The 21,817-nt window shown below is 38.8% G+C and overlaps 1 protein-coding gene across 4 annotated transcripts in view; it reads right to left on the reverse strand.

Moving 5' to 3' along the window:
• The window catches only part of LOC143184537 (putative phosphatidate phosphatase), a 32,045-nt gene that overhangs the window by 9,238 nt on the left and 990 nt on the right, over window positions 1–21,817 (reverse strand). For 3 of the 4 annotated variants that reach the window (XM_076386852.1, XM_076386851.1, XM_076386853.1), the window contains exons 2-4: window positions 9,403–9,554; window positions 4,311–4,412; window positions 3,429–3,628 (exon numbers count right to left, since the gene is read on the reverse strand). In XM_076386852.1, coding sequence (XP_076242967.1) covers window positions 3,429–3,628; window positions 4,311–4,412; window positions 9,403–9,554 — 454 coding nt within the window. Of the gene's footprint in view, window positions 1–3,428; window positions 3,629–4,310; window positions 4,413–9,402; window positions 9,555–10,230; window positions 10,320–21,817 lie in introns of those variants that run through there. The other variant, XM_076386854.1, reaches the window with a different exon arrangement.

Below are 21,817 nucleotides of genomic sequence, written 5' to 3' on the forward strand. Positions count from 1 at the left end.
AAGGTTTTTGAGGATGCGACTCATTAAAACGATTTCAAGAAATGTGGGAGCAGATTCAGATACAAATGCAAAAAGAATCAAGATTCACTTACGAACTGACTCCTCTTTATTGGTGTCAAACAAAGAATAATACCCTGGTGAATTTCTAAACAAACAAAAATTACTATCAAGCTATGAACTGTAATACTTGACTAAATCTTTATACAAGCTTCAACCCACATTTATTAAACATATTTGATATATTTTAACATTTCAGTAAGTACCACGACTTCGAAATTCCACGCACCTTTCTTTAAAGAGTCTATTACTCACAGGAGAAACCACGAATGACTTCGACTTATCTACAATCAGCGTGAATAAATGCACGACGTGCCAGTTCTAAAAATCATAATCTTATCAGATACGAAATGAAGTGATTCACAGAAGCTCTAATTAAGAGAGTCATGGACAGTGGCAGCGCAGGGAGTCCGGAAGATCGGGAAAGGCTGCTCTACGAGTCCCCTCTTTGAACCAGAAACCAGGGGGTGGGACGTATGAATGAATTCTCTGTGAAAGAGAGAGCCTTTATCGTCCAATTCCTCAAATCATTCTATACATAAAACTGTCCCTGCTCGCGCAAAGGGCGGATGACCCGCGATACGGCCGAGTGGTTGCATGTTAAATGAGCTACCGACCGAGTCCTTCCTTTTTGCCACCAGTACACTCCCCAGCAAAAAGACAACCCGTGAACCATGTCATTAATTCGTCGATGATGAATCCACGATTTCCCAAACCCAAGTGGCAAACAAATGGTAGAATTCAGATTGATGTCTTTATGAAGAAAGACGTCTGACTGACTTTAGAACTCCTTAAACTCGATTGCTAATATTTCATTTTGTTACTTTTTACCTCCTTGGAAAATTTGAATATTTGAATATTTTATTTCAGAATTTGAGTATTTAGATATTTGGAAATTTGTAACTGGAATATTTGGAAGATAGAAATAGCTATCTGAGAACTGGAATATTTGAAAATTTAGAAACTCTTAAGTTTTTAAGGTTTGTAAGAAAGAAGACAGAATCGTTGATTCACTTTTTCCCGTATGATGTATGCAAATATCACTCACAAGTTGCAATTTCAACCGAGGTCGTGCATACGCGATAACACCCAAGAGTTTCAAACTCAATCATACATGACGATCGAAAAAGTACTTCTGAAACCATATCGCAAATAATCCTCGCCTCGTTGATTCTCATAATGTCAAACGGAAGCTAAAATTACGTTCTTCGATCGCCAGGCAATCGACAATAAATATTAAACAAGATATTATACACAATTACAGTAAGTTGCTCCATTATAATAAACCCTCTACAATGAAAACCTCGCGTTAAGTTACTCTGTACAGCCTAACGAGCGAATCTCGAAAAACAAATTCATACTATTTCTTTAAAACAGCAAGTAGAAGCTCCCTTCACTGAAAACCACCGAAATAACAGCCATAGAAGCCGAAACAGAAACTCGATTTCGAGCAGGACACCCTATGCAGCCATTACTAAAAAGCAAATCGTTTGAAATCGCTCACAGAATATCAGGAGAGAAACGTCTGCACGAGGCGGCGTAGAAAGGGGCCTGGTGTATGCGAATGATTCAATACTGAGGCATTGTAGCCACAGTGACAATGACTAGGGCGTGTTCCACGGCAATTCGTCCGTGTAATAGTGTTTTCGTTGCGAAGGGAGAGCTCCTTGATTCGAATCGAATTCCGTTCATGCGAATCGCCACCGAGCGCGGCCTTCCCTCATTGTCATTTGCTGCCGCGCCGCCTGCCCTTTTTGCTCGTATCCGCTGAAACCGGCCACCGAGCCACCGTCCTCGCAAAAAAATCGACGAATAGCTTCCCTCGCGAATAAAGCAAGCCAAGGCAAATAACGTCTGCCCGATCGAATCCGCCCGAGGATAGGAGCGATTAAGGAGCTACCGCGGGACGAGGGCAAATCGAACGAGACGGCTCCTGGAATGGCATTATGCCACTGACAAAATGGACCGCGGTGGCCATTTGCGGGTTGAAGGGATTATGCAGGAGGATCTTCGTTTCGACGTGAATTTTAGGGATTGAGTATTGGAGCTGAGCGTCTAAGTGCTTGGGTACCTGAATATCTGAGTAACAGAGCGATTGAGAAAATGGATATCTGAGTGATTTGAGTCCTGTGAAGACTAGAGTTCCTGGATGACTGAATAGATGAATACTTGAGTCGCCTGAGTAACTGAATCCCCCTGAAGGATATCAGGTACCTAACTCATTGTGGATAACTGAATCCACGTGGGTACCTGAATTCCTTGTGGTACCTGAATTCCCCCGGGTACCTGAATTCCCCTTGGTACCTGAATTTCCCCTGGGTATCTGAATCCCCCTTGGTACCTGAACTCATATTGGTACCTGCGCCCCTGGATACCTGAATTCCGCTTGGTACCTGAATTCATAATGGTACCTGAATTCCCCTGGATACCTGAATTCCCCTGGGTACCTGAATTCCCCTGGGTACCTGAATTCCCCTGGGTGCCTGAATTTCCCCTGGGTACCTGAATTTCCCCTGGGTACCTGAATTTCCCCCGGGTATCTGAATTCATATTGGTACCTGAGTCCCTGGGTACCTGAATTCATTTTGGTACCTGAGCCTCTTGGTACCTAAATTCCATTGGTACCTGAATTCATCTTGGTACCTGAGCCCCTAGATACCTGAAACCCTTGAGTACCTAAATTTCCCTGGGTACCTGAATCCCTATAATCCTCTACATCCCCCTGGGTACCCAGATCCCCCTTGATACTTTAATGCCTCGAGGTACCTAAATGTCTCTGGATACTTAAATCGCTCTAAACACCTGAATCCCCTTAGCATTTGAGACATCTAAATATCTGAATACTTAAAAATTTAGGCGCTTGTATTAAAAGTCTTGAACTTTAGAGCACAGATCAATATCAGGCTCTTCCATGAATCTGTGTATCTAGTTCTTTTCAAGTGCATTTGCTAAGATTCAAGCGCAGTTTACCAACTTTCACAGTTCATTTATACATTTCATTACCGAAGAAAAACCTAACGGGTGCCCTTTCCATCAACTCCAATTCCACATTCCCCGTTTTGTGGCAGAGTCTGCAATTATTAGAGTCACGCGATTCAACGTTTCGTGATCTGAGATAGCAAAAGGGTATTGTCCTTTGGGCATCACGATTCAGGAATTTCAACGACAAACGACTCGAGTAGATTAGTTTAACGATGTAGGGCGCAGGTTTTATTTGTTACTGGGTCTTAGTTCTCACAGTCATCGAATTACTTGGGATAATTTCGGGAAATCGTCAGGATTTTATGATACAACAGGTTCTAACATTTTTGTCCATTAAACAAATCTGAAACAGTTGTCTTTCGTCGTTCTATGGTCTGAAAAATATTTACCTGACTTCCTTCAGCATTTTGTATGGGACATTCCCAGTGCAGACGTAGTTTTCGATGTATCTGTGATGATTCTCGGCCAGACTGCAATTAACGTTAGGCACACAAACGCTCATAAAGTGAGGTCTTAGACGGCCGATTGTATACTTCGCGATATCAGTGATTAAAACAGTAGTAGCTGCTCCAAAACCAAATATCCCAATCTGAAACATCGAAAATGTGACGAATATTCTAATTACACAATTTTATCTTTCCCTGTACTATTAATAATTGCAAAAAGAACCAAATTACACGGTTTAAAGCTTGTATAACGATGACCTAGTAAGTAACTGTATCCTAAAGAAATGCCTTTTCAGCGTACTGTACTACAATTAATCCTAATTGAATTGATACTCTGACCCCCCTTCATTGATCCCTCAATTTGCTGTGCTAATGTTCTTTCCTTGTTATATCTGAATTCCTGTTTATCCCTCTTGCTCGATCGACAAATTCTTTAATTTCATATTTTCGAATAATTGATGTACTATGTTTTCTCCATAATTATATTCTAGATTCAATATCAAAAACATTTACCTTTCAACTTAACACAAACTCCGCGAACGCAGCGACAGTTTAAAAATGTTTTCTCAACGCCATAAAAAGTGTGCTTCAAATATTGACAGTGAAAACGTTTCGTAATTCTGCTGGCAGATGCAAGGAAGAGGCAGGAAGGTGTTAACAGCAGGGGAAGAGAGCCCCTGTGCAGCTTCGTAACAAGTTTTTTCTATTTCCGTGGTGTTTCTTTAGGATCGTTTTAGGATCATCGATGAAAAGTCAGAGCAAAGAGAAAAGGTACACAAGCTTAATCTATTTCTTCGTAGACTGAGAATATTTTTAAAAATATACCTTCTCATAGGCGCCCCATAGCCAAGCAGGAATAGTGTACCCAAACAGCATCTTCGAATCTGCGTTGCTGTGTCTCATGTGAAGATACTCGCCTGCTATCATCTGCAACAGAATCCAAATTTATCTAGTTAGTAGAGATAACAATATCCAGAAAGTAAATAAGAAATTGAATAAGAAATTAAATAAGGAACTAAATAAAGTATTGAATAATAAATAAATTATATAAGAAATTCGATAAGGAATTAAATAAGAAAGTTTCTTCTTCGCATCGCAGAAAATTAAGATCCACCCCACTACCGAGGCCAAAAAATAAATAAACGCAGCAACGAGCTTACATCGAGTGGTCCCTCTACGCCTCACAGTCCCCCTTACATAACAGTCCTGAACTGAATCCCAAGCCTCCTCTTCGAGCGTTAATCAAAGGCAGCGCATCCAAAATGCGTCCAAGATGCCTTCACACCTAATCCACGATTAAGAAACGAGAAGAAGCGACTCTAAAATTCTCAAGAGGCTCAGAACTGGTAATCTTTCCCGCGGGTTCGACCGATCTGTCACGGTCCCAAAAGTGGGTTAACCAGCCAGATTCCAGATAAAGGTCGCGCCAGGTGATGCAGCCGAGGAGTTCGAGTGAATGAAATACATAGGCAGGTTCGGGGACGTTTTTACCTGTTTCGACGTCCCTTCGTTCTGCCTAGGGGAAACGGCCACGGATAGGGTCGAGTCATGTGCCCGTGGACAATTCACTTATTTATGACACGGTGCAGGCAGTCATCGTGCGGTAGGTTGAAACGTCTTATGCTGCCCGTAAACCTCCTTTAGTATTTTTATGGATCAGAGTGATTCTGCGGCCAGGCAGCGGGATTAAGGGTGTTGCAACTAATATTTCATGGACTTACTTGGGATTAAATAAAATATTCGTGGCAACAGGGGGTTAGCTATATTTTAGTAAGAATTGAGATATCTAGGAAATTGTATAGAAACATGATCCAAGATGATCAGAAACCACTGAGAAGAAATTGTTAATGAAATGAAGAAAATTAGTGACACTGTGGTTCAAATCTCTTGCTCGCCAATCAGAATAACTTTTTTGTGAATAACTGCATCTCTGAATTCTTTTGCTTCTTTCCTAAGATAAGTACAATATCAGTTAAGTGTATCAGCTGTTTTTATGACGAATGGAATTAATCTTCTGCAAATTATTACACCGATCACGAGCATTAGTTGTATTAACTTTGCCATTTTTGAACTACCTGAATTATGTACATATGTACTCGGCAACTACGTCATTGAGAGTGTCATACTCGGCAACTACGTCAAACACTTACGCTCGTATATTATTATGCATATTATTCTCAGAGGGAATCTTTTATATCTTGATATCAGGAGTACTGATATGTACTCAATACTGTAGTCAAACTTCAATGATAAGACTCACATACAAGCAGGTATTTAAAAAATACCCACTCAGAATCTCTCAATAGATACCATACAGAATTTGGAAAAATTGGAATCCAAATTAGTAAAAATGAAAACCCAAACGAGCTTCAATTTAATTTCACATATTATAGGAAAGCAGAACAATTAAAATATCAATTTTCCATGGACCTAGAGGGCTCTAAGCTCCTTCGTTTTCCACGAGCTTGACGTAGGGGAGATTAAAGCTCTGCTCCCAAGCCACAATGGAGAAGTGAAGGGTGTCATGAACCCTTCTTGGATTCCTGAGGAGCTACAGGTAGAAAATTCGTGCGCCAGTGAAGCGGTCTGGCGGTGAAGAAGAGGGCAAACACGACCACGACTTCAGGATGAGAAGATTCCCCTGAACGGATGGACCGAGAAGAGGGCTCGCTGCTAACAAGGGCCCGCTTATTATTTCAAGTGCCACTGCACACTTTCGCGAACAGATCGAATGGAGTTCAATTCTAACTGAAGACAAAAAGGGATTGTCTTTAGAAATGGCAAAGATAATCGTAAAAAGTGGATTCTACAATTTTTTAAATAGAATTAACAGAGAGGTATACATTTCAATTTATAATTCAATTTTTCAAATCAAATTGAGAGCCTGCTGAATATTAATTGGCTATTTTCGTTTCCCTAATATATGATTCATATATTCCAGTGCCCCTATCAGTATAGCGAAAACAAGGCTATCTCTTGTCTCAAGATTCAATCAATAATTCATTTCAATTAAAACATTGAACTTCCTCAACGCTTACATCATACTTCCACTTGAAGCGGATCAAGTTACCTAGACCCAGAACATATTATCAGTGAGCATTAACCCCTGTGGCAGCATATTCGCCAAGTGCTTTGCTAAACACGGAATCCAATTACGTGGACAGAATTTACTACCTAATTTTAAATTGTAATCCCGTGAATCTCGAGCTTCCTGTATTAAATGTGCAATTAACTAAGTCAGGAGTGTCTTAAATGAAGCGAGTGTTAGCAATGGGCGTGATCCCCTTTTTTTTCATAATATTTTTTAATTCAATAATCAGATAAAGACAAGTGTACTCGATATTGATATCTGATATTCCTGTGTACCAAATATTGGCACGAAGACAATGGACGTATCGATACTAACGCAAACAGAATCAAGTGTCTCTCCTATTGTCCAACAGCTAAGAATCTAAGTCAACAAATGATTCTCTCTGTAAAGTCCCATCCTCTGAGATTTGATATTTCATAACACGTGTCTCACAGATAGAGCACTCTATTCTATAACATTCTGCTCCATTCTCTCCATGGGTATCTAGGGACACTCATCCCTAGCTCACCGTGTCCGCCCAAAAATATAACAAGCCATCTATCGTTCCATTACAAATCGTCGTGTTTGTTTTCCCTTGTTCCGCTGCGAGCGTTTGTACGAGGTTGCCCGAAACACGACACCCTTTAATCTTTCTCATTACGCTATAATAGAATCCCTTTATACCGTAATTACCTTTTGGAAAGATTGATTGACTGCTGTCGCGGCTGAACCACTGCAAGCCACGAAATCTCATTTTGCGAAGAATTCGGCTGCCGTCCCCCGTCTCGTTCGCCCGCGGTGACAGCGTTAATTCGAACATCGTGGAACCGAGGGATAAGAAATGGGCAAGAGCAAAATAGGGTCTGACGTTTGAGGAGCTGCCTACAGGGTCCGATTTCAAAACGGAAATTCGCTGGGACGAGCGCGTGCACGGGGAATAATGCGAGACGAGGATCGCGAGGGCCTTTCAACTGACAGACTGCTCGCAGACTGTTCGTTTCCCTTTGAGAACACGAGAAATAGATTTTGATATGTTTCGCGTGTGGAAGGACTGCGAAAGAGGGCAGAGAGGCTTTTGGTAAAGGAAGTAATTCAGCCTCTTAGGAGAAAAATTGATTCACTCTGGTTTTTGTGAACATTTCATGGCTGGAGATTGTGATTAATGATTAGCTTTCTTGAAAGCAAACAGCAGGATCTATAGCTGATTTTGAAGAAATGGAACCTGAATACAAATTTGATTTGTTTTTTAAATACTATAATTTGCAGTCAATTTTTCAAGGTTCTACATTTTCTGTGAGTGAATATTATGTATATCTGTGACTTTGCATGTATTTCCAATTTCCATAAATACTATCCTTATATGCTAGCGAACCAAAGATATCTTAAAAAATAATACCTATTGTCTAATAATACCTATGCAATAGTAACATTAACTGTGGTTGCTAAAAAGCTTGTTGTAATATATTTCTAAAGGCATTTTAACGAATTTTGAATTCTTCTGATATTAGTCATTCTGAGACTAGTCATCTTTTAAACAGTTTATTATGCAATATTAGATATTCACAATGGAATCCCCCGCCCTAAAATTGCTAAAAACGACAATACTGACAATTTATATTTTTCATAAAATACAAGTCCATTGAAGACACGTGTCTCAATACTTTTGTCCAGAGGTGTCCCTTCCATCTCGCTGAAACGATCCAAAGCATCTTCGACCCTCCAGCGTCTGGTGCCGCGAACGTTGACAAGTGTTACTCACCCGAGGAAACAAAAAACTTCCTATCTTTTTATCTAATTTCCTGACGACACCGCCAGCTGTCCTTTATCTGGTTTTTGCTTGTCTAAACAGATAAAATCCCAGCGGCGATCCGATATAATTACTAAGACGCTTTGAAAGCGGCCTCTCCTGTCTAGACGCAGGCGAGAGAAGGTAATCGGGGCAAGTGAAGGCTCTCTCGTAGAGGAGGACGCCAGCACATGTGGGATGCAACAACGAAAGAAGAGCATTCGTTAAGTTTCGGTGGTCGTGGGAATCGATTTACGGTATCTGGAAGTGGTGCACGTGCACGCCGAAATATTTTTGCCGAGCTGGAGCCCAGAGACTCTGCTATCCCCTATTTGCATCCTTGGAAGCGGCGCTCCGACGATGGCTGGACCAAGAGGTCGTTAGCCACCGAAGGAAACTGTTCTGTGATTTCCTCTACGCTTCGAAGAAGGATTTCCATATTTCCTCGTCGAGAGGTTCTGCCTATACACAGGCCTTAGGGGAAATCGTTCGAATTCCGCAGATAGTTTCTCGGTATTAATAGATCAAGCGCGATACGTCTCGCGACTTTTTAGACGGCCCTGGGAAACAAGGAAATCCGTGATCGTGGAATTGGAAGAAGGTATTTATGCCTGGGAATTTTTATGATACAGTGTGCAACAATCTTTCTTGAGTAAATTGTACGTTTAATGTACTCTACTTGCACAGATGTTAATCGTTTACCTAATTACTTAAATCCTCGAAATTATTACATACTGATAAGACGTGTCTTCTTCTTCGATGTTTTACTTAGAATTCGCTAATTAATTAGAATTAGAAAATACCTACTCGAGAAATAGAATTTTCCTGTTACTGGATTATGTAATTCTGTAGGTTACATAATTGTATTTTTCTAATATATTACAAAATGAAAATTTCATTTTGGCTAAATAATGAATTTCAATAATAGCCAAGAGGGCCAAGAGGAGACAATAGACTAAAGTAGGATGAAGACAAGGCGAAGCGAATCAGCTCTAAAATTATCGATGAATTTCTATTCATCCTCCGCAGCGGAGGATCATGAATTGCAGCAGACGACTCACCGTGCATATAGGAAGGAAAAGGCCAATGACGTAGAGCATCGTACTGGTAACCGTCGACGAGTGAAACGGATGATACAGTGACTCATCGTTGCAGAAAAATCCTCGTTTGTACGGTTTGCCGAAGAGGAAGAACATCAGCACGGTCAGGGCCACTGAAACGATAAAACAGAATTCATTTTTAATCCGCGCACACTGTTTTCTTCTAATTCAATTTATGGAGCTGCGTAGGTGCAGAGTGAAGCAGAGATTTATGGAGCTCACAGTCGAGCTATATATTACTCTGACACAAGGTACACACAAGATGTTGCGCTGGGAGATCATATCTACAATGTCTGACAAATTCGTCATTTGCGCGATACGAGCAGCATTAAATTGGGAAGAAGCTGTTTTGGAGGAACCTGATGAATGATAAGTATGTTCCAAGCAGTCAAAAATTGATGCAGATATTTTGTTCAAAAATTGCAGTATATTCAAATATTCAAATTTTCAAATTTTAAAAATTTGAAATATTTAAATTTTAAAAATTTGAAATATTTAAATTTTAAAAATTTGAAATATTTAAATTTTAAAAATTTGAAATATTTAAATTTTAAAAATTTGAAATATTAAAATTTTTGAAATTTGAAATATTTAAATTTTGAAATTTTGAAATTTTGAAATTTTGAAATATTTAAATTTTCAAATAGGTATTCCAATTTCCAAATATTCCAGTTCTCAAATACTCCAGTATTTCATGATAATACCATGATACAGATATCTAAATCACTACTAACATCCCAATTACTCACAGCCCAAGTATTAACTATCAAATACCTAATATCCAATTACCATATCACACACATATTCCTTTTTTCCCCTCAGTAGTCCCACTTTATTTTCTCCACGGAGCTCCCAAGCCCACGATAATTCGAAAATTGAACGCCACTCTATTATCAACGCACGTAGTCTTTATAGTAACGAGTTTCCATAATTTCCGCTAACCACCGACCGCCACCGACGATCCTCGCCTTATCAAACCCTGCTATCAAATCCTGCGCCACGGGTGAAAATCGCTAATAACACTGGAAAACGATGGCGTGCTCGCGAAACGGCTGCAGATCCCTCACGTTTGCTTACGAAAATTCCAGCGAGCCCGCTGCGCCCTCGCCACTCAGAAATCCCGCTGAAGCGAGTCAGCTATTAAGATAATTGCGACTCTGGTTTACGCGGAGCGAGTTAATACGCGAGTGAACAGGTTGCAACAATTTGCAAGATCACACGTGGCTATTATTTACGTAGCTGACTGGATTCAGCCTCGCCTTGCATATATTTCAGCGGCTGGTTAGAGCTCCGCGATCATTCAGAGGCGATCGCGCCTAAAATTTATGGCTGGGCGCAGAGCAGCGCGAGGGAACCGGTAATAGATGCATCCATGCAATACCGCTGTTTTCGAGGCTATTGGCATGCATTTACTGGTTCCGAGAACCTAACATTCATCGTTTCGTCGAAACGATACGGGATGAAATTTAACGAGCTGCTGGTTCAACGCCTTTAAATATCTGAACCCCACTGTTCGAGTCTAGTCAGTCACAGATTTCGATGGCTGGGGCGGAGAGAGTCGAAGGTGCTGACACTTTGCAACTTTGGAGACACTAGGAATATGGGGAGCAATCTTGTAACTTTGGAGACATTAGAAATATAGGGGGAAACCTTGGAACTTTGGACCACTAGGGTAGAGACATAGGGGAACAAGTTGGAAACTTTGGATACATTAGAAATATAGGGGGAAACCTTGGAACTTTGGACCACTAGGGTAGAGACATAGGGGAAGAAGTTGGAAACTTTAGAAACGCTAGAAATACAGGGCAAAAACATTGCAACTTTGAGTCACTGGACTAGAGGCATAAAGGGACAACCTTGCGACTTTAGAAACTCTATTTCTAGTGTTTCTAAAGGTGGATTTAATGCTTGAAGTTATCGAAACTCGCGCGAGAAGATTTCAATTCCAATACGGGAAGCGAGGAATCGTACCGTGATTAATTTACAGTCTGTCGAACGATATATCCATGTAATGGCTATTAATGATAATTAGCACACGTTATCACGTGTATTCTGTCATTCACGCAATCAGCCTGCACATTTATCTGACCGCCATTTAATGTCGTAACATCCGCTTCAGATAATATCTACGCATTTTATTTGGCGTTATGGTTAAATTTAACTAGCAAAAAGTTCAGCACGGACATGTTTATGGGCTTCATCGAGGCGAACTTTATTATTCATAAGGTGCGTCCGCAGTATCTTCCCTCAAACAGGATGTTATCTTTTGCCCTTTTTGATCGATCGTATTATAATCAAACGGTGGGGCATACCATAAAATGGTCGTTCAGGGATGCAGCTGCTTAATTAAAAGTTTTAAAAGCCGCTCAAATTTATCTTAACGATTTTGAATATTAAATCTGCAACAATAAACGAGCACGACGGACTAAAAACGTAAAAACAGTGTATCTGTGAGGCGAGCCAACCCAAGTGCCCTTTCTTTTATTAAATTCAATTTCAAAGAGCATTTTAATAGCATCTTTTATTCCTGTTCAATCGATTAATGTTCATCTCGTCTCTTTTCTGACCACCAGCATGCGTTCTTATTAAAAAAGATCGTGAAATATGACAAGAGCTGTTTCTGTTACGAGCTTCCCCATTCTCTGTTTTCAATTATTACAAGAAACGCTATTACACGAAGGGGAGAGGGAATAGCAAACTGCTTGTTTCTCGCCTTTCTCCCCGCTACTTAATAAATGTAATCGATACGCGTAAGAAAACAATTTACTGTAACACTATCCATGTCGACAGCCTTCCTGATGTAATCACCGCGGTTCGAATGCGCTCGGCGAGCTCGCGTTATGCAAGGACTGATAATGAACACAATACGTGTGTATGCTCCTTCTGATTACCGACGCTGCGAGGAATCGAGTATTACAGTCTAAGCAAAACGGATTTAGATCCACCTTGACATCCATTTCAAAGCATAGGTGCGTCACTGTGCTCGTCAGGGCTACGAATTTCTGCGGACCCGATGACTAAGCGGGAAAGAGTTAATAGTATTCGCGACTAGAGGACATAAAAGTAATACCTAAACACTAACACTAATTTTATTCAATTTTAGGCTTCAATTCTGACGTATGTGACCTAATGAAAAATAGAAAATTGTGTCATAAAATAGCATCTTTAGTTTCTGGGACCTGTTAATTAAAGTATCGGAATATAGGTTAGGTTGTTTACTTACAAGTAGTGGAACATTTAAGATCTTAGGCGTTTAGGTATTGGGACATTTATCTCAGTATGGAAGCATCTTCGAGTAGCAAAAGTGATTAAATCATTACTAATATTTAGTCAACCTAATATCAGAAGTAGAAGTAGCTGAATAGAGGAAGCTGATGGATTTATGAGTTGGTTAAGGTATTTGTTCTGAGCGCTAGATAGGCATGCAAAAAATCTGCACGCTCTTGCTTTATCGCTGCTCCGTTTTCTAGATTGCTTTTCTAGCTTCCGAGCAGGCAGATTAAACATCAATTTATTAGAATGTATCGGGTGTTCCTTGTAATTTCACGCAATCTCGAGAACGCTCGTTGTTGAAAGGTTGAGAGGTTATTTATGCATGCATTTTCTTTTACTTTCGCTTTCATAAATCTATTGGTGAAGGGGGATTTTTATTGGAGGGAGAAGGATAGAATGAGAGAGACCGTGCTAGAGCAATTGCTACGCAAGATAGGAAATATCTAATGAGAGAATTAATCAGGTAATCTTGAGGTAATTTAAGGTAAAGACATTTTTTATTGGGGTTTCCTCCGTAGACAATTTCAAGTTCAGATATTCAAATATTCAAATTTTCAAATTTTCAAATATTCAAATATTCAAATATTCAAATTTTCAAGTTTTCAAATTTTCAAATATTCAAATATTTAAATATTCAAATCTGCGAATATTCAAATATTCAAATTTTCAAGTTTTCAAATATTCAAATATTCAAATCTGCGAATATTCAAATATTCAAATCTGTGAATATTCAAATATTCAAATACTCAAATATTCAAATCTAGAAATATACAAATCTACAAACCGACAAATCTACAAACCTACAAATCTACAAGCCTACAAATCTACAAATCTACAAATCTACATATTTACAAATGTATATATGTACATATCTACATATCTACAAATGTACATATGTACACATCTACAACTGTTCAAATTTTTAACTTTTAGATACTCAAATATTAAAATCCTAGAATATATTTGCGTATGGAAGGAAAACAAAGTCATAATGATATTCTGTATCTCGCTCTCCAAAACAGTTTTTTTTTTTTGTATCGATAATATATGCGTGACGTACGAGATATCCGCAACGGTACACATTCGCATATCAATCTTCTATCATAAAAGAATTACAAGGTATCAAAAAAACTATTCCGCAAGATATATATAATCACGTGAAGGGTCACTGACTCATATATCCTAGATCGACCTAAATTCAACCTTAAACATCGCTTTCTAATACTAATTTACATAAGCACAATCGAAACAATATGTTTCTTCACATTGTTCTTCAACGCCTAGTGTCACGCTATAATTTTAGCAATCTAACAGGTAGCTTTCATCTCTTTCGAAACGTATATAGTAAAAAAGATACTGTTACAGTAATTCGACTTCCTTTGAATTATACTATACGAAGATTTTAGATTATCTACGCTGGAACGATAAATCTGGAAGATATTTTTACACGAAAAATTACACAATTCTATTAATTTAACGATTTCTATTTTCTAGAGCTCATGAATAATCCTATATCTTTTTATTTCATTTAATATATATAATTGTATATATTTCCAGGGCGTGACACTGATCGTGAAACAAGATGTCAACGATTTCCCTCGCTGCTACTGTTCCAAAAAGGAAAGGGAAAGCGGTCTAAACCATAAGAGGATATCCTACATAAGAACCTCGAACGTTGCGGTTCACCTAGACTGCATATGCCTACTTAAGTATACGTTAAAATAACAAACATTCATCGCTGTCCATATTCTATTACAATTTCTAGCTAGTAGAGCACAAAAATCAATTCTTAAGATTAAGTTTTTCTGTCTTAAAAAATCTGTAGAGAGCGGAACAAACAATAATCCATCGACTGGGACGACTACATTAGATGCAGCATAATTCTCAATTACTCAGTTCAAATGTTTCGAGAGTTCCTCTCACGCCAATAATTCGAAATATGGAAACTGCATTTTTCGGCCTCGAAGCGTCAGTGTAATAGAAATCCTCAGTCTTTCGGTGCCTTTGAGGGACTGCTCTACTTTCAGCCGAGCATTTTTCGCTCGCCCCGAAGGTAACTGTCAGTGTGCAGCGTCCTTTCACAGTTCTGTCTAATAACTAGCCCTTTCAAACTTCGTTAAGCGCCTGAAACAGGTCCGACTCGTTGGGGAGAATTGGAGGCAATTTCGTCGGAACCTGTGACGCTGGGTTGCCCCTTTAGCAAACGGTGTACACACACATCGAACCCCATTCAGAAGGTGGCAAGAGGAGATTAGCTGCTCGGAATCTTGTCGATTCAGTGGCCGAATGAAAGACCAGAGCAACGACTGTTGGCGATACTAACACTCTGCTGACCACTTGTGGTATAACAGAAGTCATAATCGGTTCCTCGATCTCTTCGAACCTTTCAGACTTGCACTTTACGTGAAGATAGCGTTAAATATTTAGAATATTGCGATAATGCAACACAGAGAGCTGAAGGGTTCAAATTGAGGTACTAATTTAAAGATTATAAAAATTTCATGACGATATTTGGAGGGAGTACTCTAAATTATTGAAGACAGAAAATAATTTGCTGAAGCTCAAGGTGTCGATTACAGGTTGGACACAATTGTGGGTTGCTACGACGTTATTGATACTGTGGTAATTATACTAACAGGCGCATAAATGCAACGTGATGCGCAGAAAATCTATTACCTATTACTCAAGCCATTCACTAACATGACGTGAAAAGGGTACATCTGTTAGAGCGGTTTACAGTGTGCTGTTCGCACGTCATTGACCAAGTGGTTATAACGACCATTTTTTACAGCATAAGATGGGTAATAATGTATGCAAAATTGCGCCTCACTTTTCAAGTTTCCAATTTATCTAATATTCAAATATTAAAATAAGTCTCATTAAGAAGTGAGCTATTAGGTCCTTTCGAAAGTTTTTCTAATTCTAGGGCTACTACCTTACAGCTTCTACATCTACCTCAATCCTCAGAAATCGATTTTGACTGTATTAAAGATGACAACAAGAATAGTTAAAAAATAAGAAATAAAATGAAATATATGTAAAATACAGCAAGAGCTGTTTTCGTTCTGAGCTCCCAGTTTGAAGAATACATAAGAATGATTTCACAGCGGGATGATGCACGTGCTAAATATCTTCGTCATGAATCGCAGCGTATCGGTTTTCTCGCGCAATCGGTGACGCAAGGATCGTTCGCGGAGGAAAAAGCGTGGTATCGCCTCGGCATTCAGCGAGACTCGCTCTATAATTCATATCGAAATCACTTGCGCCTCGTTGACAACTCTTTCCCTTACATTTTCAGTGGGACTGGGGCGTTTATTATCCCCGTGGCAACTATTTTCATTTTCGGCTCGGTATTTATGGTCGAGCCTTTAACAGGCGGTATTTCCACGTGATCCTCTGGCCCATGCATAAACGTCGACCCTTGACAGGGAAGATGTGTGTTCCCGCGCGCAGGAGAGTAGGAAGCGGCGGGAATCGCTTCTCCGCGGGCGAGATGAAATATCGAGGCGAAAAGGACACGCACAGGACGCGAGGCAACGCGAGGCAACGCGAGGCAACGCGAGGCAACGCGATACATACCATGCAAATTTCACTGCTTCGGGACCGTTATGACGCGCCTAAGAATGCTTCCTTTCGAAAGGTCGTGCATCGCGTGATACCTCGACGAATGAGAGCTTCTCTTGCTAATCGTCGCTGCTGGAAACAGTTTTTCCTTCGAGAGAGTTGCGAGTGAGGAAGAATGTGAGAGAGTGTCGTGAAGATGTTTTAGCTTTTCTGTAAGAGTGAATGCATTTCCTGAGATATTTCTGCTGATGAGATACTCACTGTGTATACATATTTATTAATAATTTGATCGCTATATTGGAGTGGTAGCCAAAGTTTGTTGTAATAAGAGCCATGTTTTATATAATAGGAATATAATTTTGAGCCAAGAAATTGTCAATTTTTGTGCTGCTGTAACTCTGTCAAAAAAAATCGTAGGACAGTGAGCCTGGTCTCATTTTAAAGGGTAAAGCCTCTACTTTCACGCCCCTGAATTGAACTTGTCCGAAAAAAATTCTTGGCTTCAAGACACGCCGAGAGGGAGATGGTGATTTCTCCCCGAATGTTTTCCAACTTTAGATCACTCTCAGGAGCTTGATAAATTTTTTTGGCGACCTTTTTTAAGGTGAGGTCAAAGCTGGAACCCTTCCCTATCGAATGAGACCTTAATGAGTGATCTAAGATTTTTTTTCGCCGAGTTATCAGGCTTTGAATGAAGCAGTGCCCAAGAAACACTTTGAATTAAATGGTACCCAAGGATACTTTACATTCTAAGTGCGATAACTCGGCGGAAAAAAATCGCAGATCACTCACTAAGGTCTCGTTCGAAAGGGGAGGCTTCCAGCATTAATATCTCGTCATAAGATATCGCGAAAAAAATTTATCAAGCTCCTGAGAGTCGTTTGAAGTCGGAAAACATTCGAGAGAAGACGAGCTTCTCTCTTTCGCCTTGTCGTGAAAGCAAGAATTTTTTTCGGACAAGTTCAATTCAGGGATCTAAAAGTAGAAGCTTTGCCCTTTCAAATGAGACCAGGCTCGCCTCCCTGCGATTTTTTTTGACGAAGTTGCAGCAGCTCGAAGATTGGCTATTTTTTCGGGCTCTGGATCCCTCCACGATTCCGTTGCTGGTGGCTCACTTTTCACTCGGAGCACGATAACTCAGCGAAAAAAAATCGTAGAAGGCTCGTTCTGGTCTCTTTCGAAAGGGGAGAGATCCAACTTTAATTTCCCAATAGGAGAAATCGCAAGAAAAATTTATCAGGGTCCTGAGAGTTAGCTGAAGTTGGGAAACATTTGGGGGAAAACCACCCTCTCCCTCTCGGCGTGTCGTGAAGTCAAGAATTTTTTTCGGAGAAATTCAATTCAGGGGTGTTAAAGTAGAAGCTTTGCCCTTTCAAATGAGACCAGGCTCGCATCTCTGCGATTTTTTTTTGACGGAGTTACAGTAGCTCAAAGATTAACAATTTTACGACCCATAATTAGTGATATTTAATTTTGTTGCAAAACGTATATTTAGAATAATCCTGTCCAATAAATATCAAAGGCGGCATTAGAACGCCACGTGTGCCTCAATAAATCATATCAGTCGTTCTCTAAACACTTGACCGATTTGTTACGATATGATAGGCATTGTACACCAACTGATACAACTTAACAATTGTATTTACATAGTAAACTTTACATTGGCGTGGAAATTCCACAGTGAAATATCTGACGGATTTTAGGTGGCTATATAAATAGGAAACGTTTCGGTTGAAATCGAGATAAGCACGTATGTAACTGGATTACCATAATCCAGCTGTCTTTCATCGAACGAGGCGTTCAAATGTTTCAGAGGCAGTCGACTGATTGTGAAACGTAGCGGAGGCGAGTCATACACATGAGACACATGCTTATTCTTCTATTTAACGTCACCCAAGTACGTAATTCCGCTTACGTTACACAAAGGAAGGCCAAATAAAATTATTAACAAGATTCCATTACACCTAGTCCCTTTTCTATCTATAGTCAGCGTCTCGTGTGTAATTTATTCATTATTCGTGCTATAAAAACACGAATGTGTACGTAAAATACGAAACGTGGGAGTTTCTGAATGAATTAATAACTGAAACACAATTGGCAATTATAGTATATCATTGATAAAATAAATGTATTATGTTACAAATATTGAGCATGTAGTAATCTGAGATAAGTTTGAAGATTTACTTTTCTTGTTTTTATTGGACAGAGTGAATGAGGATAAAAGATTACTCTAAAATCCTTGTAACATGGGATATGAGAAACTTCAATTCTTAAAAAAAGTAACAGGAAATCTCGTTCATTTCGTGACGAAGATCTTTTAATAAACATTTAATAATCTCACCACTCCTAGATGATATCTACCCAATCGACTGATTGAATGTTACGTAACATAACAGCGCTTAGTCATCAACTTTATAATCGATATTCTCTTCACAGCTATTAAAAGAGAAAACATTCTAGACAAATTATATCCATGCAAAACTCGATACTTTCCCTATACTTTTTCAGTTAATACACTGCTCAAAAAAATGATGGCCAAGAAAAATTTTGGGCAAAAATGGGATAACTTTGAATGACGATAACTCCGCGAAAAATAATCATAGAATCATGATCTTTTTTTTAAATTACAGCCTGAAGTCTTGACTGTAAGATACTATGCCTTAATTTTGCTTTTAGTGCGCCTCTACTACTGTAGCGCCTTAAATCTGAATGCATGTTTATCGTATTAAAAATTCCAAAGTTTGACGAAATGCACAGACTTCCTAGAATTTTTTTCTGGATCGCCGTTTGCGGGAGCATAAAGTTCGATCCTTCCCCTTTAATTTAAAAAAAAGATCAAGTCGCTGCGATTTTTTTTCCCAGAGTTACAGCACTTTAAAGTAACCCTTGCATTTTTACAGCAGAACTGATAGTACTGGTATATGGCAAAAATGCAAGGGTTACTTTGAAGTACTGTAACTTTGCGAAAAAAAATCGCAGAGACTTGATTTTTTTTGCAAATTGAAGAGGAAGGTTCAAGCTATGTGCTACTGTAAACTGCATCTCCGAAAAAAATTTCAGCGAGTTCCTGCATTTTGTCAAACTTTGCAATTTACCGAATTGAAAATTGCTAACTTTAACGAGATGCACAGACTTGGGAAAATTTTTTTCGAAGATGCTGTTTACAGGAGCATAAAATTTGAACCTTCCCCTTTAATTTAAAAAAAGAATCAAGTAGCTATGATTTTTTTTCGCAAAGTTACAGCATTTCAAAGTAATCCCTGCATTTTGTCGTGTGTTAACAGTACCCGATGTGCTGTAAAAATGCAAAGGTTACTTTAAAATGCTGTAACTTTGCGAAAAAAAATCATATTGACTTGATCTTTTTTTTAAATTAAAGGGGAAGGTTCCTATTTTATGCTCCTCTAAGCAGTATTTTCGAAAAAAATTTTCCCAGTTCTGTACATCCCGTCAAAGTTGACAATTTTCAATACGATAAACATGCACTCAGATTTAAGGTGCTACAGTAGCAAAGGTGTTTTAAACCCAAAATCCAGACACAGTATCTTAAATCTAAGACTTCAAGCTTTAATTTAAAAAAAAGATGATGGTATAAAAATGATTTTTCGCAGAGTTATCACCAATCAAAGTTGACCAATTTTAGCCAAAATTTCTTTGCACAGTATATATAAAATTCTCGAGCATTTGAAGCTTCATATATCCAAATTTTTTAATCGAGAGATTTTTAAGTATTTTAAACCTAGAAATGATGAGGGTTTGATATGACGCAATCGAGATATTAAAAAGGTAATTTTATTTTTACGAAGAAGAGGCTAGTTGCGTTTAAATGGCAAAGTGACACGCTTCCGCGATAAACAGACCTGCTCCGATAACGATGAAAAAGGCAGCAAGGTGCGGTTCCTGTCCGTGCAGGTTGAACTTCAGAGTAAACAGAGAATGGACAATAAATAGACACCTGAGCGAGCGAGTTACTTTCGACGCAGAAATGCCCTCGACCTATTTTCCCCAGCGAATAATGCTCATTTTTGCTTTATCGGGTTTTCATCTACATTCGCGGCCCCCGTTTTGCCGCCAACGCGTCTCGCTTTACCAACAAATAACTCCAACTGAGATTCTCCAATATTTTTGTCTGATTTGCATGAGCCAAGGCATCAACTATTTTTTTCCTGCACATTTATCTTTATCTGTGCTAAAGGCACAAATAACTGCCTTATCTCTATAAGATGTTACGTGTTACAACATTACATTTTTCTGAATTTAAATAGAATAAAATAAATCGAACAAGATTCAACACAGTCTACAAAATGATTTATATTTGTGAAAATATTAAAATGGTTTCGGTAAATTTTGAGTATATATCTCTACTCTACTCTCATACTTTAAAATGTAGTAGTTGTAGGTGTGTTTGAAATACTGAATCCTAACTATGTTTTGTCTACTTATTCTTAAAGAATATCGAGTAACTGCGACGAACTAGATAGTCTGTTGAACGAAACCGTGTCACCGTTTCTCAGATTAAATCGATCAGGCTAAAGGGTGCTACTATCTTTATGTATTTACCACGAAATTTGAAAATAAACTTTTTCTTCGCGCGATATCATCTGTTTAGAGGCCAAACAGATGCGTCGTCCAAAAACCTTTGCCAATAGCACTTCACAGGCGATTCAGATTCAGTCGAATTTCTGCACACACAGGTGGTGGTCGAAGATAAAAGAATTCTTCCTTAAAACACTATTTGAAGATTAAGAGACATGAATATTTGAGAATTTGGGAAATGCTAGCAACATAATAGCGAAAGATGACTCCAAAGCTGCTTCGCTAAATGCTATATTTAAAAGCAACTAATTTTCAGGATACGAAACTGCGTAAAAAGTTTCATAAAACAAAAAGATATGAAAAATATGTCAGTGTCATCGAAAACCATCACAGTGAGCGCCACGTGGAAAGATACCTACGAAAACTTGCGACATGTTTATCAGCCTTAAAAATGCAGCAGCAGAAATAGGTTTTACGTGACATTAAGGAACGTATCGAACGATAAAATTCAAATTAGCCATTCACATATTTCCAAGCGATATCTCGTCAAAAGTTGCTCGAGTGCGACAGAAGTACACAAATCATCGAGAACATTTCGCGGTAAAAATGCACCTAATCGAGCTAATTAGGGAAAATGCTCGACCATGCGACGTAATGGCCAGCTACTGGAAGGAATAAAACTGTTAACTTTTCTAAATTGAAGTTATTTACTGAACTTTAATTCTCAAATTATTCCTATTCTGTTTTAAGTTAAATGAAGAATAGCTACATAATTGAAATTAGTAGTCAACTAATAATCAGTATAATAAACTTAAAACAAGAATAAATAAAGAATATATATTGCCCAACATCTTTGACTAGCAAAAATGAATACATTTACTACTCCATAAATAATCATAGAAGATAAAAATAAGAAATGACTTTTATTAATCGAAGGCTTATTTCAAAATCTCAATTTCAACCTTCGAATTCCCCAGCCAGAATTTCAACTTTTTCAATACAG

The sequence above is a fragment of the Calliopsis andreniformis genome, chromosome 10, assembly GCF_051401765.1.
Source record: "Calliopsis andreniformis isolate RMS-2024a chromosome 10, iyCalAndr_principal, whole genome shotgun sequence".
In the NCBI taxonomy this organism is placed as follows: Eukaryota; Metazoa; Arthropoda; class Insecta; order Hymenoptera; family Andrenidae; genus Calliopsis; species Calliopsis andreniformis.